Raw genomic sequence first — 27,240 nt, 5'->3', positions numbered from 1 at the left:
ACCACCGACCGCCAACAGGTTGTGGCACCGCCTGTAATTACCACCCTCTTCTTGCCCCGTTTGCTTCCTCATCCCTCCTCTCTCGTTTCCCACTATATCTCTTCCCAACCCATCTTTCCTCAATCTTTTTTCTTATCGAACCCCCAATCTTTCTCTCCCTCTCTTCAAATTTACGCACTTTGACGCTCATATATATATATATATATGTGTGTGTGTGTGTTTATACCCAATTTTCTCTCTCGCCCAATTCCCAGATTCTTCGACGTTTCTTTTATCCCTCCAGGATTCTTTGGAAATCAATTTAGCTTCTTTCCCTGTATTGCATTTGCAATGTTTTCCTTCAAATTTTAAGTTCTAGGGATTGGTTTGATTGTTTGTTTTCCGGTTTATTATATGTAGTGTATGTACTTGGGGTTGGGTTCGTCGCTAGTTGAACTGCAGATGGTGTAGAATGCCAGAGGCGAACAACCATCAAGCTTCCATTTACAGTGCCGACGCCATGAACATTCAACAACACCACCCCCACTACCAGAGAAACCAGATCGAAGACGATGAAGGAGACGACGACGTCGCTGGTGGAGAGTCCATAGACAACCCTCAGATCCGATTCGAATCTCACTCTCTTCCTGATGGAAGAGCCGGCGGTGGTGGCGGGGTTTTGGACGGTGTGGACGGTGTTCATCATCCCCACCACAATCCCCATGTTATGTACGTTCCAGGGTCTGAGATTGTGCCGGTCGCCGGAGGTGGTGGCGCTGATCAGCTGACTCTCTCGTTTCAGGGAGAGGTTTATGTCTTTGACTCTGTGTCTCCTGAAAAGGTTTGGTTTTACTTATTACCCCAGTGGGTTGCTAGTTCAATTTCGGCAACTGCTGAACTTTCTGGCTTTTCTTTCTCACTTTTTATCAATTTATCATGAATTATGCACTCGGAGTTTTCTTCCTTCAATGCTCTTAACTACAGTAAATGTTAATTTCTTTCTGCGGAAATTTGTAAATGGTTCGGTATTTGAATTTGTTTGTATTTTGTTTTCGGTCTGGCTGATAGAATCTTAGAATATGTTTGCTTAAATTTGCCAATGTGGAGCTCAGATGGATTACTTCTTGGTTTCCTGCTTATGAAATACAAATGTGGCAAGTCGTAGCTTAACTTCGAAGATTGAATTTTTCTTGTGGTTTCTGCCTTATGTCTGTTTTTAGATTGGTGTCATGAATAATTCAGATTGTCTATTTTTCTTTGTGGATTGAGACACCAATTTCCGAGTATTATGTGTATATGTTAAAAAAATGCACAATACTATGTTTCTTTTGATTGGTATTACAGGTCCAGGCAGTTTTGTTACTATTGGGTGGATATGAAGTACCCAACAGCATGCCAACTGTTGGGGTGGCCCCTCAAAATCACAGGGTACTCATAATTATGCTGCTTCTCTAGTTATGACATTGGTTTGTGCTTGTTTTTACTGTTCTGTCTTGAAACATGGTAGGGTTTAGGTGATTTTCCTGGAAGATCAAGTCAGCCACAAAGGGCTGCTTCTCTGAATCGGTTTAGGGAAAAGAGGAAAGAAAGATGTTTTGACAAGAAAATCCGTTACAATGTTCGAAAAGAGGTTGCACTCAGGTAATTTATATAGTACTCTGGGGTTGACCTACTCATCTTTCTTTACTCACTGTCCCTTTGTTTATCTGGACTAGTTTGAGTAGATATCTCCATCCTGAAAGAGGTCAATGTTAGAGGATTTATAATGCTCCATTCATAGTCCCGTTGTCTTTATTTTGATGGCAAATAAAATGGCAAGTTTAGAATGTCTACGAAAGAGGAAGTTCTGGTGTTGAAGTTGAATCCCAGGGGAAAAATGGTTGTTATGCTTCAACCAGTCATTCTGACTGGTAGTAAGATAGGCAAGAATGTGGTCTACAATGGTAAATGGAGAGCTCTATGGCTGGGTGCTTGGAGGGGCATCATGGGATTTATTTAGGATATGGAAAAGATTATTTCTTCAAAGTTGATGATGATAGTTATTAAGGTTGTTCCAGTTGAATAGTTGGTATGGGCTGAGACTGAGAGGATAGTTCATGGGATGGGAGTTGGAGCAATAGTGCTGGCAGTAAATTCTACGCGAAGCCTATTTGAGAGTTTTTATACATTGTCTTTTGTTGTAATGTTATTGACTATTTGCCAATCCTAAAATTATGAGTGTTCATTATTATTGACTGTAGTGTAGGGTGACTACTAGAATTATTGCCTAATGTGGATCTGCTGTTGATAGGATGGTGGATATTGATAGGAAGCCAGGGTGGGATTTTGTTTCTTGGTGAGTTCATTTGACAATTCAACAGAAACTTTTAGGCTTTAGCAATGGATTAGTTCCTCTGGATACAACTCAACTCTCTCTGACTGTAATATGTACTGCAGATAAAAGGAGGTGGTCTACTACATGATCATTGTTTGGTAACACAGACTTTAAAAAGAAACTGAGGGGTTTGTAGGAGGAAAAGTGGAGTTTGTTGTGCCCATGTTTGGAAATAGGGAGAAGTTGGTTCTTCAGTAGTTGTGATGGTGGTCTAGGTGGTTGCCAGCTGGCTTTGATGTTGTGCCATTTCCAGTCATGGAGTTATTTTAGGATGAAACAATGGTGGTGTGCATGATGGATAGGCCTAGTAATGAGGTCTTTGAGTGGTGGCTAGTGATTTGCTTGTTATACTATTGACAGTTTGTTTTGGCTATTTCCAGATTTTGTAGTGTTTGTACATTATGTTTCCACCTGAAAATGAATATTACTTTGAGTGGGCCTTCTATTGACAGAAATAAAACTTTGTAGCAGGTCTTCTCTTTATGCATTTTTTTGCGTGCATTTATATTGCATTATTTCCCTAAGCTTCATTATACAAAAATTAGAGCACCGACCATCTCAACCAGCTGAATGTTTGTTGCCTTCAGATTGAACGCCCCCCCCCCCCCCCCCCCCCCCCTTTTCTTCTTTCTCTCTCTTCAAGGCAGTGGGATTGGGTAGAGCCTTTTTTTTTTTTTTTCAACTTTTATGTGTGGCTTCCTTAAACCTTAATATAGTTTAATGATGTATGTTTATGTTCTTTTCATTCCCTATGAGATGGATGTGGAACCAAGGATAACAAATAGCAAAAATTTTTATTTTCTTTCTCTCACTGTCTTTTTTATTCTTTATGGTTTTGGGGGAACATTATAGATTCATTTTATGTATGGATATGGGAAATGTAAAAGAACAAGTTACATAAAAGCAGAAGTAACATAGAATAATAAGACACTAAATTGAATGGACACTGCACAATAATCCTCCAGTTAATTTGCCTAGAGTTTCTATAGGTGTAAGAGAAAAGTGTATATATAGATATAGTGTGAAATGTTGAAAATTACCCATCACTAGTTGTTGCAGTGTAGGTTGTTACGATGTAATTTAACTTTCTGTGTCTGAAACTTGTGTGAAACATTTATGAATTATTTCGTTGGATATGACGGGGAGATTTTCCTTTTCATTATTGGTCCTGTAAAACTTTTTTCTACTAGGAAGAAAACAGTTAACTGTGATCTTATTTAAAATAATATTTCTGATGTATTTAGATGAGATAGCCAGTAAATTCATTACTTTTATGTGATTAGAAGTCTTTGATTTGTTTTTAATGCATTTTAGGTTCATTCGTAATTTTATTAGATTATATGGTAGAATTTAATAAAAGTGGAATTACATCACCATATTAGGTAGGATAGTTTAAAAGAATTCTAAATGTTTTAGGAGTCTTATTAAGCCTAAAATATGGCTTATTCATGTAATCTGATATTATGCTGTTTGGAAATTGAATTTGAATAGAAGTGGAATATTTTGATGAGCTTAAACTCTCTCTCTCTCTCTCTCTCTCTCTCTCCCCTCCAATTTTCTTTTTTCCCCTTTCTTATCTCCTCTTTTGTTCTACTCGTCTGTCTTTGTATCTCTGCATTTCTATCTTTGTCTATAATACCTTTTCTTCTTCTTCATTCCTATACTGTTCTCAGTTTCTCCTCAATTTTCTCCAATTTCTTACATGTTTTTGGCATAAAATTCCCTTGAGATTTTATGCGGGCATGGAACTTAAAATCTGAAATTTTCAAAAAGGAGAAGTTGATGTCAATACTGATAGTATTTGGTTGAATGGAATGGGTTAATATTGCGGAAGTTGGTTGGGAATGGTTTAGTGGATTTAGTAGGTATTAATTTTGAGGAGCTAGAAGAGTGGGACTCAATTGAAAGGCTATGAAAGTTGGAGGATTTTTGCTTTGATTGCTTCAATACAAAATGCATACATTGATGCCTATTATAGGCTTGAGTGTGGGTTCTAGATGCTAGCTTACACATTTCTAGACACTTGTCTAGATAGATAATTCTACACAATTATTTAGATATTTTGCTTAGATATTTCTAGACACTTGTCTAGATAGATAATTCTACACAATTATTTAGATATTTTGCTTAGATATTTCTAGACACTTGTCTAGATAATTCTATCACTTATTTACACTATTAGATATTCTTAGTCTATTCAAGAGATGGAACTCTCTATAAATATGTAACAATTCTTAATAAGATATTTTTAGTCCATTCTAGAGATGGAGCTCTCTAGAAATATGCAACAATTCTCAATACTCCTCCTTGGTACATATTTCAATAACTCCAATCACGTCTCGTAGCTGCTCAAACTTTCCTCTTGACAGTGCTTTGGTGAAAATATTTGCTAGCTACTCTTTGGTCCTATAGTGCTTGAGTTCTATTTCTTTATTTGCGTTAGCTTCTCTAATGAAGTGGTACTTGATGCCAATGTTTTTAGTTCTGTTGTGGTAAACTGGATTCTTTGCCATTGCTATCGTGGATTTGTTGTCACAGTAAATCTCTGTGGCTTCCTTTATGGTTCTCCTATATCTTCAAGTATGCGTTTTAACCATATAGCTTGGCTTGTAGTTAGTGCTGCTACAATGTACTCTACCTCTGCTGATGATTGTGCTGTTGTTGCTTGTTTTTTAGTTGCCCAAGAAAATATTCATGTGCCAAGTGTGAAAGCGTAGCCTGATGTGCTTTTCATGTCGTCCACTGATCTTGCCCAATCACTGTGTACCCAAACAGTCTTGAGTTGGTTGTGGATCTATACAAAATGCCATAGTTCTTTGTTCCTCGTAAGTATCTAAGCACCCGCTTTGTTGCTCCATAGTGTACCTGTGTCGGACTCTGCATGAATCTTGATAGTTGACATGTCACATACATGATGTCTAGCCTTGTAGTTGTTAGATAGAGTAGACTGCCGATGAGACTTTGAAATTGTGTTTGATTCGCCTTTGGTGAACCATTTTCCTTTTTAAGTGCTTTGTTGCTATCAAGTGGAATGGCTACCATCTTGCACCCTTCCATCTTGAACTTCTTTAGAAGACTTTCTGTATATTTCTTTTGTGAGATGAAGATCCCATCTTCTTTTTGACTTATTTCTATCCCAAGGAAGTAGTGCATCAATCCCAAGTCAATCATCTCAAATGTCTTCATCATGTCTTACGTTGAAATCCTTGATCATCTTCTCATTGTTTCCAGTATAAATAAGATCATCAATGTATAAAGAGACAATGAGAGTGTCATTCGTACCTTGGGTATGTATAGTGTTGGTTCACTCATGCTCCTCCTGAATCCTTGCTCGATGAAATAGTTGTCTATCTTGTTGTACCATGCTCGTGGAGCTTGCTTCAACCTGTATAAGGCCTTCTTTAACTTGAGGACTTTGTCTTCTTGCCCTTGTATCACGAACCCTTGTTGTTGTTCTACGTAGATCTCTTCTTGAAGATAACCGTTGAGGAATGCTGACTTCACATCTAACTAGTAGATCTTCCATTTTTTCTATGCAGCTAATGCTATCAATGCTTGTATTGCGTCGAGTCGTGCTACTGGTGCAAATGTCTCATCATAGTCGATGTCGTACTGCTATGAGTATCCTTTTGCAACAAGTTTTGCTTTGTTTTCTTGAATTGAGCCATCAGAGTTAAGTTTGGTTTTGTAAACCCACTTAACTCCAATGACCTTTTTGTCTTGAGGATAGTCCACTAGCTTCATGTCTTATTTTTCTCGATCATCTTAATTTCTTCTTCCATGGCTTTCCTCCATACTTCTTGTTTTGCAGCTGCTTCGTAGCTTTCTGGCTCCACAATAGTCAAGTTTCAAGTTTTGTACAAGTCTGCCAAAGACCTGGTTCTCCTCAGTGATGATTCAAGGGTTGAGTTGTAATGCTTTGTTGGTTCTTCTGTTGTAAGTTGAATTGGTGATCCTGATTGATTAGTCTCTTCTCCTTGTTGTTGCTGAGTCAATATCGGAAAGTTGATACATTTTCTTTCGATTTTCTCTATCTCCCAGTTGTTTACTGCATCTTCATCGAACTAAACATCGCAATTGATGATTAGTTTCTTTATTCTTAAGATGTAGATTCGATATCCTTTTGATTTAGTATTGTAGCCTAGGAAGATTCCTTTTTCTATCTTCTCCTCTAGTTTGCTCCGTTTCTCTTGTGGAATGTGAGCATGGCAAATGCAGTCGAAGACTTTGAGATGCTTTGCTGAAGGTTTTCGTCCACTCCAAGCTTCTATTGGTGTCTTATCTCTGATAGCTCTAGTTGGACACCTGTTGAGTAGGTAGACTGCATTGTATACAGCTTCTGCCCATAATGTTTTTGGAAGTCCCTTTTCCATTAGCATAGCTCTTGCTGTCTCCATCATGGTTCTGTTCTTCCCTTCTGATACGCCATTTTGTTCTGGAGCATAGTCAACTGTGAGTTGGCATTGTATGCCTTTATCTTCGCAGAACTTGTTGGAATTGTTTAAAGTTGTATTTTGTGCCTCTTTCAGTCCTTAGTGTCTTTATGTAGTGACCACTTTGCTTCTTGACGTAGACCTTGAACTTCCTGAAGATGCTGAATACTTGTGATCTATTGCGTAGGAAATAGACCCACGTCATTCTAGTATAATCATCGATGAAGAGCATGAAGTATTTGCATTGGTCATTTGATGGAGTACACATTGGACCGCAAACGTCTGTGTGGACCAGCTCTAGTGGTTTCTCGGCTCTCCAACCATTTCCAGACAGGAAGGGCTGGCGATGTTGCTTTCCGAACATATCTCTTTTATTGTTGGTAGATTTCTTATCATGTTCTTCTATTAAAGTATCTTTAACCCGTGGAAGTTGAAGTGCCCGAACCTTCTGTGCCATAACCATGATTCCTCTATTTTTGCCTTCATTGCAGTGTCAATTGCATATCTCCATTGGATTGGAGAACACCTGTTTTCTTTCACTTTTACCTTTGCAATTTCGAGGGATTTATCCCGTTTTTCATATATTGTGTAGGAATTCCCTCAAAATGCAAAGCATAACCTTTCTCAATCATTTGGCCAATACTATGTTTGGAACTAAGAGAACTTCACTTATATATCTTTTTTCCCTTTTTAGTATCAACAACAATAGTACCTTTTCCTATTGCTTCTACATATTCACCATTTCCAATTTTTACTTTTATTTTTATTTTATCAATGTTACAAAAAATAGTTTCATCTTTTGTCATATGATTCCTACAGCCACTGTCAAGAAACCATATATCAGTTTTATCTTCATTTATATTTTGAGAGACGTGAAAGAGATAATTTTCTTCCTTTTCTTCTATAAAATTAGCTTGATGATTTCTTTTTTGACGACAATCTCTTTCATTATACCCAATTCTTTTACAATTTATGCATTGTTTATCTTTATACCAACAATTTTTCTCTAAGTGATTTTTCTACAAATTCCACATGGAGGATGATTATTTTTATTTTCAAATTGTTTGTCTTGATTTAGTTTATTCTTAAAATTTTCTTGTGATTTTCTATCACCGTTTTTTGATTTTTGAGACCACATGTTTATCTTAGACGGAAACGCATTTTCCGTAAGATTTTTGTTTCGCCTACTTAATCTTTTTTCATGTGCTTCAAGAGAGCCCATTAATTCAGTAGGTGACAATTTTTCTATATCTTTAGATTCTTTAATAGCGGAAATTACCAAATCATATTTTTTAGTTCAACTTATGAGTATTTTTTCTACTATTTTTTTATTGTCTATTTTTTCTCCATAAGCACTCATTTGATTTACCAATTCTTTTATTCTAGAATAATACTCTTTAGCAGTTTCATTATCTTTCATTTTAATATTTTCAAAATCTCTTCTAAAAGATTGTAGTTTGACGGTGCATACCTTTTTTGATCCTTGAAACTCCTCTTGCAACGTATCCCACGCTTCTTTAGTTGTTGATGCTCCCATGATTTGTGGAAAAATCTCGTCCGCCATAGCTTGTTGAAGAGCAAATAGTGCTTGGGAATCTTTTTGTAGATTCTCATCAAGCACCTTTTTTTGAGCAACCGTTAATGTGGAAGTGTCTTTGGGGTTATGAAATCCCTCTTCAACGACTTTGCACATATTTGGTGAACAAAAATAGGTCCTCATTTTGATAGACCAAAAATCGTAGTTTTCTCCATTGAATATTGGAAGCGGAACGGATGAACGGCTAGCTTCAGCTATAATTTTACTACACTCGATATATGATCGAATGAAGCTCTGATACCACTGATAGTATTTGGTTGAATGGAATGGGTTAATATTGCAGAAGTTGGTTGGGAATGGTTTAGTGGATTTAGTAGGTATTAATTTTGAGCTAAGAAGAGTGGGACTCAATTGAAAGGCTATGAAAGTTGGAGGATTTTTGCTTTGATTGCTTCAATACAAAATGCATACATTAATGCCTATTTATAGGCTTGAGTGTGGGTTCTAGATGCTGGATATTTTCTTACACTATCACTTATTTACACTACTAGATATTCTTAGTCTATTCTAGAGATGGAACTCTCTAGAAATATGTAACAATTCTTAATAAGATATTTTTAGTCCATTCTAGAGATGGATCTCTCTAGAAATATGCAACAATTCTCAATAAATACATCGTTAAAATTGCTTTGGATAACCCAGTCAAAGCATACATAATAGGGTCATTAGTTACCAAGCATACTTGGTTTTAAATTTTATCTTCTTATCCTTTTTCTAGTTCATATTTTTGGTCCTTTTTCATTTCTAATAAAAAATGTTGCTATTCTCACAATCTTCTTGTTTCTTTTTCAATATCTCAGAATGCAGCGCAAAAAAGGCCAGTTCACATCATCCAAGGCAATGGCTGATGATCTTGGTTCTTCCTCAGATTGTAATACATCACAGGGTTCTGCACAAGAGGAGCAGGAAATTTTGTGAGTCTCAAATTGATGCAACTCTATATTGTTTTTCTCATCTCTGAGGATATATCCTCCTTGAACCCTCAGATTATAGCTCCTAAAGGCACGATCATGAGTACGACATCTGTTATATGGGTTTCACTGCATGTGGTAAGTCAGTTGCCACAGCTATACACCCCAAGCCATTTTTTCATTTTCCACTGCTACCAATATCAATAGGTGTGTATCATGGCCCATATTGGTGGTACCATGGGGTTACATTTTTGGGTATGGAATGGGAGAGAGAACTGAAAAGAGTCTTTAGCATGTATGTCTTTTCTAGAGGAATAGTATAATGGACTTATCATTACTCTATTAGTGCAATCTAGTATCCCCATAATATATTTGTAGCATTCTCTAGTTCCAATGCGCTTATCTTCAAAATAAAAGATAAGAAGAATTATTTCATGATATCCTCTCCTCTCTTTGCAAAAGGCGCATCTTTCTCTCTCTCTCTCTCTCTCTCTCTCTCCCTCTCCCTCCTCCACACATAAAAAGATGTTGGGGACCAGTAGAGTACTTGCTCAATACTGTTGTGAATATGTTTTGAAGTTTCTTTTTGGTAACAATTATCCTAGTTGACGATAATATTATGTTTGTTTGTGCATTTATTAATATTGTTATTTAATTCCAGGTGTACACATTGTGGGATTAGCTCAAAGTCTACTCCAATGATGCGTCGTGGCCCAGCTGGCCCAAGGACATTGTGCAATGCATGTGGGCTTAAGTGGGCCAACAAGGTGAGTTCACTGATGAAGATATTCACATTCAATATAACAGTAGTATACAGATGTACTGGTTGCCCTCTTGAGAATTATAGTTGCAGGATGATATATGGAGTGAATTCCTGTTCATCCCAGGCATTGGAAAATGTGAACCTTTTCACTTATTTAGCATGAGTAAAACAGAGTGGATGGTGGGAGCTATTTTACTTTCTCTAGAGTGGTGTAATCTTCCCTTCTTGGGGTTTTGGAAAGGAAAAGGTGATCAGCCTATACATGCTGTGTTGCAGTTGGGATCTTAAGAAGGGTTTCCATCATTTCGTCCAAGCTTGTGTCGTAGTCCCCTATACCTAAGTTGGTATCATTCTTGGTTCTCGTGCAATTTAGGCCCTGTGCTCGGTCAAGTTGGACCTTGTCTGTCCTGTCTTTATTTGAATTACATTAAGACTAAATGTTACAGTTGATATTTACAGAGAATTAGAAATAACCATGGCCAATATTAGCAAATAGGGTAAGAAGGATGGCGATGATACAGAACTAGTGGTAGAGGTATAAAATGGGCTGTGGCTGCCCTCTACAGTTTTGAATTTTTTTCAAAAATAAAAAATAAAAATAAATTTCTTATGATATAATAAAAATGTTGTGTTGAATAATTCTTTTATCATTGTATCGAAAAATCATACAAATGTTACATTCATTCAATTTCTTGACTGAAATAATACATCCAATTACCTTGTCTCAACACTTCAAAGAATAAATTAAAAAATCTAACATAATGTGACAAATTTACAACGAATAATACCTCAATTTATTGTTGTTATGCAATATGTCCAAATGTTACTGTTGACAAATAAAAAAAGTACAATTGTAACAAAAACAATTACTAATGTGCAAAATGTTGGGACGACCTGGCACTGTTCATGGTGGGGTGTGACCTAGCCCGTCTGACACCTCTGGCTGGCACTGTTCAAGTATGGGTGTTCCTAATGAGCTTTAGCTTATCTTGATAGTCTATTGAAAATGATACTGTGGTCCTTAGGCTTGTGGATGTTATAAAGAGAATTGCTGTCTTTAATGTTTTAGGCAATTGTCAATTTGTTTCCATTGATGGCATAGTTTTGTAATCACCCGCTTTGATTTTAAGGTTTTCCTGCCGTTCTAAATCCTTCCAATGTGTAGCTTGGAACATTATTCTGGAAGAATGCGCTAATAATGGTGCTTTGGAACACGATGTTGGGCACTGAGATACTGTGGGCCACGACAAATGTAGAGGAGAGATTTAAAGTAGGAGAGAGTAGAAGCCAGAAGCAGAGAGTTGTGATTTGATGGAAGAGCTAAGGGGCCATTTGACAGAGCCCTCAATTTTTTGTTCTTGCCCACCCCTTATGCCACTAGTGACTCAGTCTGGCAATCTTTGGTGATTCATGGCTGGGAATCACACCAGCAATGACTCCTGAAGTTCTAGGGGTTGCCAGTTACTGACCGGAGACATTCACTTGAAAGGATGATTGAGATTATCTCCTTTTATTTGTCCTTATTTTGGTGTCATACTAACAGCATTACTTTGGCAAGAGATTCACTGGAATAAGTTGGTCTTAAGCATTACTTTGGCAAGAGATGGATAATGAGAGCCTTGCAGTTGAGTGTGGTTAGAGTATTTGACCATGGTTTTCAGGATGCAACTTAAAGAGCCGACCTGAACAACCCCATCCCCCTCCCGCCCACAACACAAACAAACCACCACAAGACCACCCAACTGCACCTGCACACACACACACACACACAAAGGTTCTTGTTATACTTTGAGTAGAACTCACCTTCAAAAGCTAACCCTCAAGGGGAGGGTGTTCAAAAGGTTATAAACCTCACACCAAGAACCTAAACTTCTAATGTGGGACAAGTCTCATACCTTGCAGTGGTCCATAACATACCACCACGCTTCACATTCCGACGCCCACGATGGCAAGTTGTGCACTAGCCATGGCTAGTCTCGGACAAACACTGCAATGCTGGCGTCAACAATCACGCGATGATAGAGGTGATTGTAACCGAGAGACATGAGGTGGGCTCTGATACCATTGTTACACCCCTTGGGTAGAACTCACTCTAAAAAATTAGTTGTCAATGATAGAATTCTCAAAGAGGTTATAAATCCTACACCAAGAATCTAAACTTCTAATGTGAAACAAGTTTCATACCTTACAGTAGACCATAACAATTTTGCCTAGAGTTCTTATTTTATTTTATGTTCATTTTTAATTTGTGGTTTCTTGAGGCTTTGTTTATTGATACTATTATGCAAGGGGTGGAAGCGAGAGGAGTTGTGCTGGTGCTTGAATGCTTATTTCCGATTTCCCCATCCCATTCTTGGATTCACTTCCTTCATTTCCTTTCATGCTCAAACATGGAGGAATGTCATGCATCCATGCAGCTAAATGATGTTCAGAGACCTACCACATAGCATACTGCAATATTCCTGTCAAGCTGGTGCTTCTTTGAACAGTATCACTCATAAAGCTTGGCTTTGCAGGGAGTTCTAAGAGACCTGTCAAAAATGTCACCTTTAGGAGTCCAGGATCTTACCGTAAAGGCTGCTGAACAGGTATGCACCTTTTTAATCAGTTGTTAATTATAACTCTTAAAAGAGTTTTTCAATAATGATTTCTGATAATATTCCCATTTTTCTTTTCTCATGGGGCATGTGTGTGTGACAGAGTGAAAGTGAAGCTAATGAGTCGGATGCTGTAACTTCTGCAGCTGACATTATCAATGCCTCTAATGGTGATATCTCGGCTGTGACTGCTGAACGGTAAGTAGAGAGCAGAGCTAATCTCCATGCCCCTTAAATTAATACAACTTTTTCTGGGTCATGTATCATTGGAACTTGACTGCCATTTATATAGGTATGAAGCCTGATGGGGAACTGTTACGTTCTGTGGGCACTTGATCTGCCGTTCACATTCCGGATGCAAGTATTTAAATTTAGTCCGCCTGTAGTCGAATCTGCAACATACATATATATATATATATATATAGAGAGAGAGAGAGAGGGGCATGCCCCATGAAGATATATAAACCTGAAGTTTATTATAGCTTTGCTGTTTCTCCTTTGTCAAAACCATCAACCTAGCGGGGAATGAAGAAAAAAAAATAAGGCAGAGAGACTGCTGGAAGGATAAGGATAAGGTGGAATCTTGGTTGCCTGGTAAGAGAAGATGTGTTATCAACAGTAGCAGCAGCAGCAGTAGTAAGTAGTAAAGGATTCAGTTATACTTTGCCGCCGCCCCCCCCCCCCCCCCCCCTTCCTCTTCCTTTTCGTTGTATTGCTGTTTTTAAGGTCTTTTTATCCTGTGGCATGGCATCTTCTGGCTGTCCGTTATCGCTGGTTGCATGAGTGTTAAGAACATAATTATGTGGCTAAAAAACGAAAAACCAAAGGCTACCACTACTATTACCACCACTAGTCGAGGCCAAGCCACCCAACCCGCGTAGAACAATAATCAAAAGCAAGCTCAACAGCTCGAGACTCAAGAGTTCCCGCTTCCAAGTAACTGCAACTAATAATAAAAATTAACACTTCCAACACGACAGGATCAACTGAGCTCTTGTTTTTCCTTTTGGGGCTTCATAAACAATAACGCATTTTGCATTTGTAATTAATTAAATATCAAATAATATATCAAATAAATAAAAAAGGAGACACACGAGGTAAGACGTAAGCAATGGTTAACATCTGACTTGGCTATAGCACCTTGCTTTGGAAACCGGTGAAGCCAGACCCAGAAGAAGACAATGAAGCTCACATAAATGCGTACCGCCACGGCAAAGCTTGCTCGGCCTATGTCAATTCTTTCAAACGGTTAAACAATCAACGGTAAATTCCTGTGATGGAATTCCGTCCTCCTCCGTTGGAATCTGCGGAAAAAGATGACTGCAGCTGCTCCCCTGCCCCCGAGTGAGCAGATCTACCAGACTTTGGGTTTTTAGGAGAAGCTGCCCATCCAGCCGTGTAGGGACCGGTGGCTGTTGAGTACAAGGATGATGTTGGTAGCCCGTGAACCTTTGGCAAGCCTGTTGTGTCAGTAGTAAGTGTGTAACCCCCCCTTTCCACCGTCACTGCTTCTAGGGGCAATTCGTCCAATGTCTACAAGGAACACAAAAGTGGTCAAATTATCCAACAGATTATCATCTCCCATATCTGATGCACCTAGGATTCTTTTTGTGGGCTAGCTAAAATCCAAAGCAACTTCTCAACGAAGTATGTGCTACTGGTAAAGAGGAAGTGCTCTTACTCAAATTCCACAATGCAATAAACATAAAATCTCTCTTCCAGAATGGGGCGTCTTGCCATCCAGTGTCTTGTTTGTAGCAACATACAAGTGATTCCCCCCCCCCCCCCCCCCCCCCAAAAAAAAAAAAAAAAAAAAAAAAATTCTGAAATTGCCCCTCACAAAAAATTAAAAAGCGAAGATTTATATGGTACATTGCTGGTCCGATTTAGCAAGAAAGAAGCAGAAGACTATACGGTAAGGAGATGATGAACTAACGCACAAATGAAGAATTATCTGTCAAATATCTTCCAAAGAATGCAACAAATAAGAGGAAACCTACCCGAAAAGCCTGTTGAAGAACTCGGAGTGTCTCTCGAGTGCGCTTTCGCTTCAGTTCCACGTCATCTGGTTCCTGCAACATCTCCTCAAATAGGTTCTCTCTATTTCATATCATAAGTTGAGTACATCAGCATCATAATAAATGAGCGAAATCAGCTGTCATTTTAAAGAACTAAGTAAATAAATCTTTGGGCACTTGAAGTTACCTGTAAAGTTTATTAATGAAAACATTGTGCAGGTCTCTTTTTGTGTGGTTCACCTGGTAATGAATCAAAAGGATTGAAATAACAAGGTTACATTTTTCACATGTTTCAACAATTTAAAGACACAATCATGGCAAGGTCAAATTTTACTGTAATTGTTGAAACCATGTTTTATTTCTCTTGTTTCGTGGAAGTCAGTCAAGCAGGGAACATTTTCAAAAGAACAATGAAGATTAAGCAAGGGATAAGAACACATTATGAAATTCATGTATTTGTATCATAACAATCAAAAGTATGTTACATGCAAGGCACACCACCATCCGGATAAATATGTGTGAATCCACATTGAATCTAAACAAGTCAGAAGACTGGTGGATGCAGAATCATCGTTTCATCCTTACCGGCCCCATGCTTGAATAATGCTTGATAAAATACAATCTACATGAACATCCACTCAGATTAAGCAGTTAAAAAGTACCATGGATTAAAAAAAGATAGCTTGAATCACTGAAATAAGACAATTTACAAATTGACTTTTTGGGTATAGAAATAAACAATTACCAATGTTCTGCACCACTTTCCTTATTGAACTGGGATAAATGTGCAATTTCCAAACTGATTATAGTTTCATTCATCAAACTAATTAAACATTTCAGATCATGCTCAGACTGAGCCAACCAGCTAATCCAATTAAAAGTTCAATTACAACGGCACAACACCATACCCGCTGCAATACAATATATCATTTTCTGCCTCTCTTGGTCAAGGGTACACAAAATTCCTATATAAAAAGTATGCATTTTCCCTTAAATTGAAGAGATACTAGTTGTCAAAACCAAACATAGATATTCAAAGAAAAATGGAAAAGCCAGAATAAAAATAAATTAGTGGGAACAATCACAAGACATTCAATGGATAACAATTACCAGAAAATGCATAATTGCTTTTGGTATAGAATCCTCAATATTCTTTCTGACAATGTCATAATATGACCTCAATAGTAGTTTTGTAACCGCTATTTCAATAGCATCTTGATCTGAACGGGTTTCTGAGGGTCTCAAGATGGTTGGAGGCTTAAAAGAACAAAAAAGACGTTTGTTAGGACCATATAGACATAGAAGACTAAGGCCTGAACGTCAAACCTGTTGAGGAGTCTGGAGATGAGGCCTTTTGCACATACCTCTCTCAAATGGATCGTAGAGATGGCATGGTCCATGCAGAGAACAGGCTCACTAAATGGCTTGTTTGTTGAGTATTCCTTTATAGACATGCGACTATCAGCACCACCAAAAATAGATTTCATCCCCCAATTTGAACCAGTTGCATTTGCTGTCAATAACAGCTGATACTAAATAAGCTATTTTCATGAAATCATACAACTTGTCAACTCTAACAAGATGTTGATTAGGATAGCCTATCTAAATACATGCTCTTTTTTTTTTTGGGGGGGGGGGGGGGGGGGGTAATAAAAAGGAAAAAGAAGTAAATCTCAGTTCATATCAGTAAATATAGCATCAGATAATCAGCAAAGAAAACATTCAAATTTGTTATCCAAGTAAGACTTTACCAGAGGATGTGGTTTTCTCAACATCTGCAACAGCCCGAACTCCCTAACACATGCAACAGAATCATTATAACAAGAAAAAATGAACAATCTAAAGAATCTAAATTATAAAAGCTTTTTAGTTCTCTTATTTAAAGAGGTGCAAACACTAACTAGTTAACAACTTCACAAGTTTCAAACAAATCTACCTGTTCAGGGACAATTCCATTAACTGCCCTGGCCAGAATACCACGAGACTTGTGACTTCTTTCAGATGTCGGTGTCTTATCTGAATCCGCATCCTAACAGATAAAATGAATTCTGTTTTCATTTGTACAATAAGGAGTGACAAAGACTTCTTATCAAAATAAGTAGAAGACAATGAAGCAATTTGGTGGTTGCAGCATCCGCAAACTTAAATTTATAAACAGCAGCCTACATTCATACCTTTGACCTAGGAATGGGTGCAGCTACCCTATGGGACTTGATCTGTTGCAATGCTATTTCAACAGCTTTACTCCCTCCCACAAAATTTGGATGTGAAGTATTTATGTAGTCCATCTAGAATGCATTATAAAATAAAAGCAGAGGGGAAGAAGATATCATTCAAGGAAACATTGATACGAAAATTACAAGTTCAAGATCATTCCAGGTGAGAACTGAGAAGCTAATATAACACATGCACAAAGGATGCGCTGGAATATTTGGATCCGAGATCACAACTTTGACCAGCATATAAATATAAAACTTTGCCATTGGACCCATGACTGCAGGCTCCATCAAGCAGACACATGCATATTTGATTTCCAAATACATTCATTTAATCAGCACTGAAAGGAGTAAGCCGGCATAGCTTGTCATAAAAACCTCCCATCAACCCAAAGTACATGTAGGAGACAAAAATAATCCTAGATGTGTAGAGCAGACATTTTCCAGTAAAGGCCAACCAAATAAGATACTAACCTGCAATAATATTTGCTCTTTAAAGCCATGCCAAGTGCCATAGCTTTTAAAAGCCATCTCAATTGTGCACGGAGGTTAAACTTATTGAAAGTTATGAAATTTCTTTAGATGCATGACAAGTCTCCAACTATGCATGCATTTGAACCAAACCTTTGAAAGCAATAAGTACAGAGAAAGGAATGAAAAACAGGTAGCATCTAACAGGGAGAAAGTACAGAAAGAAGCAAGCATAGATGGAAGGAAAGATGTACAATTAGTGAAGTGGTAGCCATAGCCCAGGCATCGGCAAAATTGGATTAACAGTATTTATATAATGATGAGTAGTGACAAAAGGTAAATCAAGAACAAAAATGAGAGGCCATCATGCCAGAGCCAGGTATAAGCAAAAAGACAGATCTGGGCAAGCTCTATGGTCATGCAAAACATCAACCATTGATCATAACAGCAAGGCTGCCTACAAAAACAACCCTGCAAAATAGAGGGCCTCTAAAATGGGACACCCTTTTCTAATTGTTGATTGACTCATCACAATGTATAATGAACTTCTTGGAAGATAGTTCTCAGATCTATCTGTCACTATTTGAACAAGGACTGAAAGAGTATATTCCAGAATTTGTTTCAAGTCCTCCTATTTTCACTTTCCCCAGGTGATATGCATCAGAAGCAAGCATGAATAGTTCTGAAAACCCCAAATTCAACATACCTCCATTTCAATAATGTGCGCAATCATGGTCTCTGAAGGTTCAAGGCCTTCTCGCAAAAAGTTCCCTATAACCTCATCCATGCGCTTTCTCAGAACAGGAAATCTCTGTAGTTCATTGACCATACAGCGATGGCTCATCTAAATGGAATCAAGAAATTAACACCTTAGTCCAAGTCACTATACCCCATAAAGCATAAAGACAGACATTAAGAATGAACTTACCTTAATTAACTCATCATAGATAAACCTAGCACATTGAAGACTTGGGTCTAGCAAACGAACTATTTGCCTCCGAACAAGAACTTCAAAAGGAACCTGCAAAAGGAGACATTGAAGTTTCCAAATGAGAATAACAGAATGAATGCCGGTCACAAGAGAAAGCGAATAATACAAAACATCCACAACAGAGACAATAATTCAAGTTTCCAAATGAAAAAATAAAAAATAATATAACACATACATCTGGTATAAATAATGCAGATCTATGACCAGTTGCATTCTGAATGGCAGTTCGGATGTCATCATCAGTCAAGTCCTCGCATGGATCCACCTCCTGCAATAGAGATTATTGTCTTCTCAAAATTTGATGGATGAAGAGTAACTTCAAGTTCAGCTCTCTGTCCCACTAACAGATGCAACACAAATCCCAATCACAAATAGGAAACCAGCTGGCTGATCCACAATTTGCTAGCATAGAAGTGGAAATAACTTCTAAAACCACATTTTGACTTGCTTTGGCTAAATAGTTTTGCACAGGTAACATCCCGTGTATGGAAGAGCAATTCAGCTTTAAATTTAGACAGAGGAACAAATTAGAGTTGAATCTCTGAGGGGTTGTTCAACAGAACTTCTAGTTCTGATTTTCATTTTTACCTGCTATTTCCCTTTTTTGCTAAAGAATATGAAAACTGAATACGTTATTTGATAATATTTGTTCTTTTTCAAATTTTGAAAATCAAAACTGAACAAAATGTTCAACACATTTTTGTATAATTTATCTAGAGATTAAATATTTGTAACAATTCAATCAATATCAATACAAATGACCTTAACCTAAAAATGAGTAAATTCCACTCATAACCTCTGTGGCTTGAACCATTTCAATGACTCCCTATGGTTTACTTTTGGCATTTCTGCTTCCTGTGCTTTGTTTGTTTCGTTCTTCATAGACACCCCTTCCATTACTAACACTGTTAATAAAGAGAAATCTCCCCCCCCCCCCCCCCCCCACGCACACACACAAAAAACAGAAATACTCTGACCAAACCCTTTGATTCCTACCATTTGATGTCGTAGGGATTTTAAATTTTTCTAACTAGCATCTTTCTTATGTGAATCAATCAACTTTGAAAGCCCATGAAATATCCTGTGATAGTTCCAAGTTTTTTTTTTTTTGCCCCACAAACCTTTGGATTATTCATTATCTATATTGTCCAAGTGACTGACTGACCTTGTTTGAAGAGTTCCTCACAAGAGCTGATCGGTGAAGCTAGAGGCATCAAAAGATAATACCTCTATATATGCATATGGTGGGGGTAGACACTGTTGATGACAGTAGTAAGAGGATTACCAATGAAATCATCAGCACCACCACAGATGGTGGAGCAGGAGATTGCAGGTACCTTCCACAATTGAGTAGAAAGGAATAGAGGAAATTTGAAATTTAAGGGTCTTCCCTTGCAGTGGTTTGGAAGGGGGATTGCATGGAAATGAACAGAGGAGTGTTCTCTTGGCTTGGTTTAGGATTTGAAGTTAAGGAACATCAATTTCTTTCAATTAAATGGTAAATCCCTGTCAGATTTCATCTGGGTTTTTTTGGCTTTGGATTTATTCCTTTTATCTTCTACTTTGTTCTTGATGGAGATTCTCTTAGCAGATCCCTGTATAATGCTGCATCTTATTTAACAAAAGATTCAGAGAAAGTTCTGCCAGAGGATTTAGAGAGAGAGAAAGGCAATTTGTTCTTGTAGCAAGAGAAAGTTGCAGACATAGAGAGATTTGTACTTTTTAACGGTGTTAGTAATATAATGAGTGTCTATAAAAAATAAGTAAATAAAGCACAAGGACTTTAAATGCCAAAAGTAAAGCATAGGGGATCTTGTTGAAAATGGCCCAAAACACAGGAGGTTGAAGTGGAATTTAACCCCAAAAATCTTTACCTTTTTGTCTATTTTTTCCTTATTTTACAGCTGGTGAGAGTCCACCAGCTTGCTGGCAAACCAGATAGCAAAACCAAAGAAGAACATTGAACAGATCATTGGGTTTGTGATGAATATAGACCTGGTGTGTGTTTGCTGCAAACCTAGATTTTCATATGACTGAGGCATGAAGAAGAAGCAAAGAGGAGAAAAAACAGAGAAACAGAAAGAAGAACAAGAAGAAGGCCTTTTGGGAAGAGAGGGGGGGGGGGGGGGGGGGGGACTTTGAAGGAGGTAGGGAGAGAAGAAAACAAAAATGAATGTGAAAAAAAGGTAACACTTTCTGGGGTGTGTCCACTTTTTCCCAAAGAATTTCAAAATTTTTTGTTCTCATTTCCAAAATTGAAAATAGTTCCAACTTCAGAATCGTTGTGAATGCTCCCTTACTTTTTCCTCTTTCCACTTGTGACTAAATGTACTACAATATAGGATACAATGTCAGACTCCAGAGATGGTGCACTGAGAAGAGAATGCAAAGTAGAAAGCCTGAGAGAATAGAACCTTTTGCACTCAATTTTATGAAGAGGAAGTCATATAATGAAAATACTCAACAAGAAAACCAGTAGCCTATAGAAGATATGCCAAATAACAAATAACAATTGATCTAAACAGCACACCTCCAAACTCTTCACAAATATGGACTGGAAAATATAATGGATTCGGGCACCACCAGACAGCTCAGTCGTTGACATTTCTTCATTTTTTCCCTCTATCATGGAAGAGAATGCTGTTCCCAACAAGGAAATGATGAACCATTAACCAGGGTAAGGCACTGGTAACTACTAATTGATGGAGCCATGTTTATTTTACCTTCAGAGTATTTTGATAGAATGTTGAGAAGTAAAGCTCCCTGACCAGACTGTTCATTAGAAAAGTAAAGCACAAAATAAAGCATTAGTAAGAACAAAATATCAGAAACAATTCACTCAACGCAACCAATTATGGATAAGACACAAATATATTTGAAAAACACTCGAGAATAACATTAAAGAAGTTACCAACACTATGAAAATATCTCATAACCTCAAATAGAACAGAGACCTCCATCATAATGGCAGTAGTTTATTAGTGAATTGCTTCCCACTGGACACCTAGTTAAGCAAATGGGAACTAAAACAACACACAAGCAGAGATGCAAGTTCTATCCTCCACAATCAAGCATAAAATTGTTCAGAATAAATATAGTATATGCCCTGGTTCATAAAGCCAAAAAAAGCTGCTACTAGAACCAATATGTTAGGAACTTTAACAATGGTCTCAAAGCATAAAAAAAAAATTGTAAATAGGATAAGACATGCCTTTGATCCAGTGATTTCTCCATAGCTAGCATGCTCCTTTGCAACAGAAACGAGTGCAGCACTTATCCGTGACTTCAACCCTGGAAGTACTGCCTTGATGTGTTGTACCAAAATCTACATAAGACACACATGAGTCTCCATGAACCAATCACCTTCTTAAATTACTTGAGTTACATTGTCAAGATGACAGATTGATAAAAGAGGAATCAAAAGAAGAAAACGAAGAAGAAAAGGCATGTATGAACTGTTAGATGCAAGTCAACAGATGTGTGCGCGTGCCCATGAGAGAGAGAGAGAGTGCCTAACCCTTTGTGTGTATTTGTCCAAAGAGACCATGCAAGCATCACAGAAAATTGCACTGAAGATTGTCACAGTGCATATCTATTTCTAAGAGAACAATAAATGTTGTGTAGCGAATTGTTATAACTAGCATCTCACTGTGGTACCTGGTTCAACTTCTTTGCTAATTCAGGAATGCCACATCGATCCGCAAGATCACTATACACCTAAGCAACAGTAAAAGAGAATAAAATAACAGCTTAATAACACGAACTAGGTCAACATACAAGCAATAGCTGAAGAAAAATATGGACATACAGGACGACTGCAAAAGAACTTCTCCTCAGCCACAAGGGCATCCTTAATACTGCGGTTGAGCATAATATCCTGTTCAATGATGGCATAGATCAGATCAGAAATGACAAAACTTGTAAAGTTGATGCAGCCGACAATCAATAAGATAACTTGTCAACCAATGATTCAATAGCATGATAAGAAAAATTAGAAAGTGAAAACATCACATCTTTTGGAATTATGTATTTTACCAGAATTTGTGAATGCAAGTCAAGAAAGAGTGAGGCAAGTTGTAAGAAACCAGCTAAAAATAATAACACATGAGAACCATAACTAATACATTTAAAATATTAGAATGAATTATATTTTAGTTTTTTCTCACCTATAATTAGAAAGCAAACCATAGTATAATTGGCAAATTTCTTGTCAATTTAAAGATTAAGATTACCTCTTGACAACGATTCACAACACCAACATAACCAAGCCGAAGAGGAATTACTTTTCCAAGCAAAAAATTGCGAGCATCAGTACCTCTGTCCATAATATCCAACTAAATCAACCAAAAGAGCACACCTCATATCAGGATTAGAACAGCTACTTAGAACTAAAACTGGAATGAATATGGATGAGATCATGTTCATTTATTTGCACCTTTGTTATTACTCCAATGGTTCGATAACCTGCCAACAGAAAGCAAAAGACTTATACAACGACCAAAATTCTTCTAAGGCTATCATTCAGCTAAAATGATGCAGAATAACTAAGAAATATGCATCAGAACTCACCATCAGGATCAGCATTTCCAGCTATCTGGAGAGCATCTGAATTTGCCAAGTCTGAATTTGCTGGGGTAACAGCTAATATCAAACAGCTTGGGAGTTTAATATATGACATTATCATTGTTCTAATTCGTGCTTCAATGTCAGAAGGCTGGTCCCCGACAGGAACTTTTGTTATACCAGGCAAATCAACCAGTGTGATATCAAGAACATTTGGTGAAAAAATCTTCAAACGAATCTGCTTATCTGACACACCTTTGTTTCCTCCTGCTTCCTTCTCAGTCTCAGCCTAAAACCAATCTCAATGATTAGAAGCAGATAATAGGACATAACCACATCCCCCCACCCTTTCCCTTATTTTACTTTATTTTTTCTGGAGGGGCAAGAAAATGCTTCAAACATCAAATAATAGCTCTAAAATTAAGGTCAGGAAACATTTTCCAGTTCTCTCTATGTTGCTGACTTTACAGTAACAATTTTCCTATCACTATAACTCACAGAAACCAAAAAGAATATCAAGCAAAAAGAAAAACCAAAAAGAACCTCAAAATATTCACAGGCAGAGGTGACAGAACATTAATACAATGTAGGGATTTGTTTAATAATTAATATTGCCATGAACATAACATTTACATCAGTCACCATTGAAAGTTCAAAACTACATGCTACATCAAATAGGTGAAATAGTGATCAGAGACTTATATGCATGCCCAATTCCTATATTTCTACTTAGTTTCCAGTTAATCTGATTTCATCGTTCAGTATTTGCAGATCTCACTACTAATAGCCTGACCAGGAACACAAAAAACAACTTTTCCTGAAAGGTAAAAAATTCCACAAATATGTTCACTTCTCTCTCATTGGCTATAGGGAACAAAAACTGAAGATGTCATAATTAGGTCACCATTTGAGCCCAGAAAGTGAATGGCAGCTATTCTTAGCAACTCAACAAACTTTCTGTCACTTTCTTTTTAAGTAAACTCGTAGACCTCATGTCATGCCAGCTTACAAGTAGCAATTAATTTATAAATGATGCCTTTTCAAGTGGAAGCAAACTTAATGGTGGAAAAAGAATATAAACATAGATCACTTTGGTTTCCTTGTGGTCATTAAGAGTTGCTATCTCCAGTCAGTTCAATGTGATTGCTTCCACTAAATGGTTATGAAAGAGGTTGTTTTCTGCTTGCCACCTTTTCCTTTCTGAACAATTAACATATTCATTAAAGTAGAACTAATTTTTACATCTAAGTTAATATGATAAATACCTTGTAAAAGCTACCTACCAATAAAACTTAGTGCACCGCATAACCTATTCTTTGTATTAATATTTTAGTAAACAAAAAATATTTATGTGATTAAATTCATATATTTGGACATTTTTCAGAAACCTATAAGAAATTTCAGACTCAACATACGAGGCAAATTTTCTAAAAGAATATGTTAAAGATTGTCTAGAGTTAGTGATAGGTTAATATACAGATTTGTATGCTATTATGGGATTAGTTGATAGGTGGGTGGCTCTCTTGTAATATTAGTTATATTAGTGGAGGACAAAACCGGAAATATCATAACCGACCCTAGGAAATATCACCCTATCTTCTATAAATAGGGCGGGGGGGGGGGGGGGGGACTGAGGGACTAATACCGCATGTTCTCTTCTGATTTCGCGAGAGCCTAGAGAGTGAGAAAGCTATAGTCTTGTATACTTTTGGGAAGGCTTGTATCGTGAGAGAGTGAAGAGGGAAGTCTTGTACTGTTTTCATCAATAAAAAAGGCTGCTCAATGGTGGTTTCAAGGCTGGATGTAGTGCCAATTCAATTGGCATGAACCAGGATAAAATTTTGTCTTCTTATGTGGTTTGCGTGTTTCATTTCCTGTTATGTTCTTTGATTAATTTCTGTTCTTTATTATCTGTTTGCTTTGTGGTTTATTGGCCGGTGTGTTGGAAGTGATTGAGAGTGTGATCGGGAGGAGTTTGATTGGTTTCTTGAGAGGAACGAAGGCTGCCAGTGCTCCCAATTATAACAGAATATAGCATAAAAATAACCAGTAGTTGCAGCAACTACAGATGGGGGAGGTGCTAGACACCAGCATTATATTAATTGCAGTAATGATGAAAACAATAGTCGTAGCTAAAACCAGTGGTGGAATCAGCAAAGCACTGATGATGTAGAAAAAAGGGCCGATGGCAGCCATAGAGGATGTGGTTCCACAATGATAGTGAGGTCAATGACATTGGCTTTGGCAACACAAAGGTGAGTTCATGGGCACAGAAGTAAGCTACATTGCTGTTCCTTGTAAATTCACATCATGGTGCTGCCATGGGACACCAAGGTGAAGATGACACAGGTTGTAAATTAATTGTTACAGCAAAGGTTGTGTAGGAAGAATAACACAGTTCCAACAATAGTGCTGGGCTTTCCACAGTTGCAACTGTATGAAGCCAATCAAGGAGGCCTTATTTTTGGCAATAATGCATCAAAAAGCCAAACACAATACAATCCTCTGCTCCCACATTTGCACTTTTCAGTTTACAAATTACTAGACCAAGTAACAAGGCAATAACATAATTAAGAACCCAATATTTCTCAACTTTTGCTTCCAGATGAACATATGTTAGTAGCAACTAGCAACCCCCTAGCAATCATAAAAGCATTAAATTTTTCTGATCGCATCAAAATCACAGTACAGTGGACATGAGCATTCTAAACTTTCCAAAGAACAACAAAAACAAGTATCTTGTTAACTTTTTGGATACTAAGCATCACAAAATATAAAAATAGACTTACACATGATTAATTGTTTATAAAAGAACTTCTAACTTCACATTCATATAATAAAGTACAACTCATCCTTCTATAGTCCCCAGTATCCTTCCCTGTCAGTGTCCAATCTTCAGCAAGATTGGCCTCATCTATAACAAACTAAAAGGAAGGTAGCCGCACCTGCTCAAAATCTAAGCTAAACTGATCTCAAATTTAAAACTAACCTTGACATTGATCCATGATAGTTTATAAACAAACAAAAAAGAGCAAGCCCTTCCATGCAAAAACTGTTGCAGTAGCCACACCGACTTAATTGTAGTTGTTTCCTCGTGAACAGTAAGGGGGTAGCTTCAATTTCCAAAAGAAAGGTCAAAACCAAAACGGCAGAGAAGTGACTACCAAATCATTCAAAGAAATTTACCAAGTCAAGAAGCTTGCTCAATTATGGCTCTGAACCACCTGAGAAGCAACTACGAAAAAATTTGCTCGCCTACAGTAATAACCATAAAGACTTGTGATTTTCTCAGAAATTATAGAGCTTAGTCTAATTTTCTCCATTAGCCCATTCCAAGGATCCTCTTTCTCCATTCACGATTGATCCTATCAAGGACCATAATTTCAGGCACAAATCATAGTGGCAAAACGGCCGCAGTAGAGCCTGGCTTATATGAATTTTACTGCTTCTCGATCCAATCCCACTAAAGACTATTTTTCTTAGCATCCAAATGAACAAACCGCGCCTCAGTTTCAAACAAAAAAATCATTCTACATTAAACAATAACAGAATTGCCTGGCGAATTTCATTAAAATAAAATATGATCTTCACAGGCGAGGGAACTGAAGCAAGTGCAGTAGCAGTGCAGAAACAGTATAACAGATAGAACGCCAATGTTTTCTAGGCTGTCCTACTCCAATAGGAATAGAACTCTTCTCAGTAAACACAAATGAAAAGAGTATAACACATCGAAGAGCACCTGGATTTCCCTTCGAATCTCGTTGAAATCGTAGAACCGCTTGCCCGGAAGATGAAGGAACTCGCCGTACTCGTAATCGGGGCCGGTGGCGTCAGGGCGGCTATTAGTCTGGAGTAGCTGGAGAACGAGGGGGCGGCGGGTGCAGATGTCGGAGCCGCGGGGGAGGAAGTCACGGCCGACGAGGGCCTCGAGGACGCTGGACTTACCGCTGCTCTGGCTGCCAACGACGGCCACCTGGGGTAGCTCGAAGGTGGACTGGCTACCTAGCTGGGCGAAGATGTCTTGGAGCTTGTTGACGATCGGTATCACCGAGTGGCCAAGCGGGGAGGCGTTTGGCAATGGAGATGGGGTTGGGGATGGGGATGTAGCTGGAGCTGGCTGAGACGAGGATAGCAATCCGTCTGCCATGGGTGGATCGGAATTATCGTGTGGTGGAACCCTACGCAGTTTTTGTGATTCTGTGAGAGATAGGGGACAATTTGCTTCTCGTGCCACCCGAACCCGACCCGAAGCAGGGAGTGGTCGGACGAGAGAGAGAGAGAGAGATCACAGATGGCGTTCTTACTTTTCAATTGGTGGGTGGCGTGG

General features: G+C 37.9%; 2 protein-coding genes across 6 annotated transcripts; one reads left to right on the top strand and one right to left on the bottom strand.

Annotated features, from left to right (window-relative positions):
• The first annotated feature begins 9 nt into the window (after window positions 1-9).
• On the top strand, window positions 10-14,441 carry LOC127810050 (GATA transcription factor 28-like). Of its 2 annotated transcripts, XM_052349269.1 has the most exons (8): window positions 10-820; window positions 1,324-1,407; window positions 1,487-1,620; window positions 9,184-9,297; window positions 9,956-10,061; window positions 12,574-12,645; window positions 12,758-12,852; window positions 12,947-14,441. In XM_052349269.1, the coding sequence occupies exons 1-8, from the start codon at window positions 452-454 to the stop codon at window positions 12,957-12,959; spliced, it is 987 nt and encodes a 328-aa protein (XP_052205229.1). In that variant the 5' UTR covers window positions 10-451; the 3' UTR covers window positions 12,960-14,441. The 2 variants fall into 2 exon arrangements, with proteins under 2 accessions (XP_052205229.1, XP_052205230.1); XM_052349270.1 differs by lacking the exons at window positions 12,574-12,645; window positions 12,758-12,852; window positions 12,947-14,441 and adding an exon at window positions 12,347-12,553.
• LOC127810048 (dynamin-related protein 3A-like) lies at window positions 13,578-27,216 on the bottom strand. 4 transcript variants are annotated; one of them, XM_052349263.1, is made up of 20 exons: window positions 26,653-27,216; window positions 22,920-23,202; window positions 22,786-22,814; window positions 22,583-22,684; window positions 22,159-22,227; window positions 22,008-22,067; window positions 21,562-21,675; window positions 21,074-21,122; window positions 20,881-20,990; window positions 18,526-18,618; window positions 18,288-18,380; window positions 18,066-18,203; window positions 16,847-16,960; window positions 16,609-16,701; window positions 16,424-16,466; window positions 16,037-16,185; window positions 15,783-15,929; window positions 14,860-14,912; window positions 14,655-14,754; window positions 13,578-14,187 (listed from the first exon to the last, which is right to left on the bottom strand). In XM_052349263.1, exons 1-20 carry the CDS (start codon window positions 27,058-27,060, stop codon window positions 13,912-13,914), a joined length of 2,523 nt encoding a protein of 840 aa, XP_052205223.1. In that variant the 5' UTR covers window positions 27,061-27,216; the 3' UTR covers window positions 13,578-13,911. The 4 variants fall into 4 exon arrangements, with proteins under 4 accessions (XP_052205223.1, XP_052205225.1, XP_052205224.1 ...); XM_052349265.1 differs by lacking the exon at window positions 15,783-15,929; XM_052349264.1 differs by lacking the exon at window positions 16,847-16,960.
• Window positions 27,217-27,240: the final 24 nt, after the last annotated feature.

The sequence above is a fragment of the Diospyros lotus genome, chromosome 9 (genome assembly GCF_014633365.1).
Source record: "Diospyros lotus cultivar Yz01 chromosome 9, ASM1463336v1, whole genome shotgun sequence".
Classification (NCBI taxonomy): domain Eukaryota; kingdom Viridiplantae; phylum Streptophyta; class Magnoliopsida; order Ericales; family Ebenaceae; genus Diospyros; species Diospyros lotus.
This window is presented reverse-complemented; position numbering and strand designations above follow the sequence as displayed.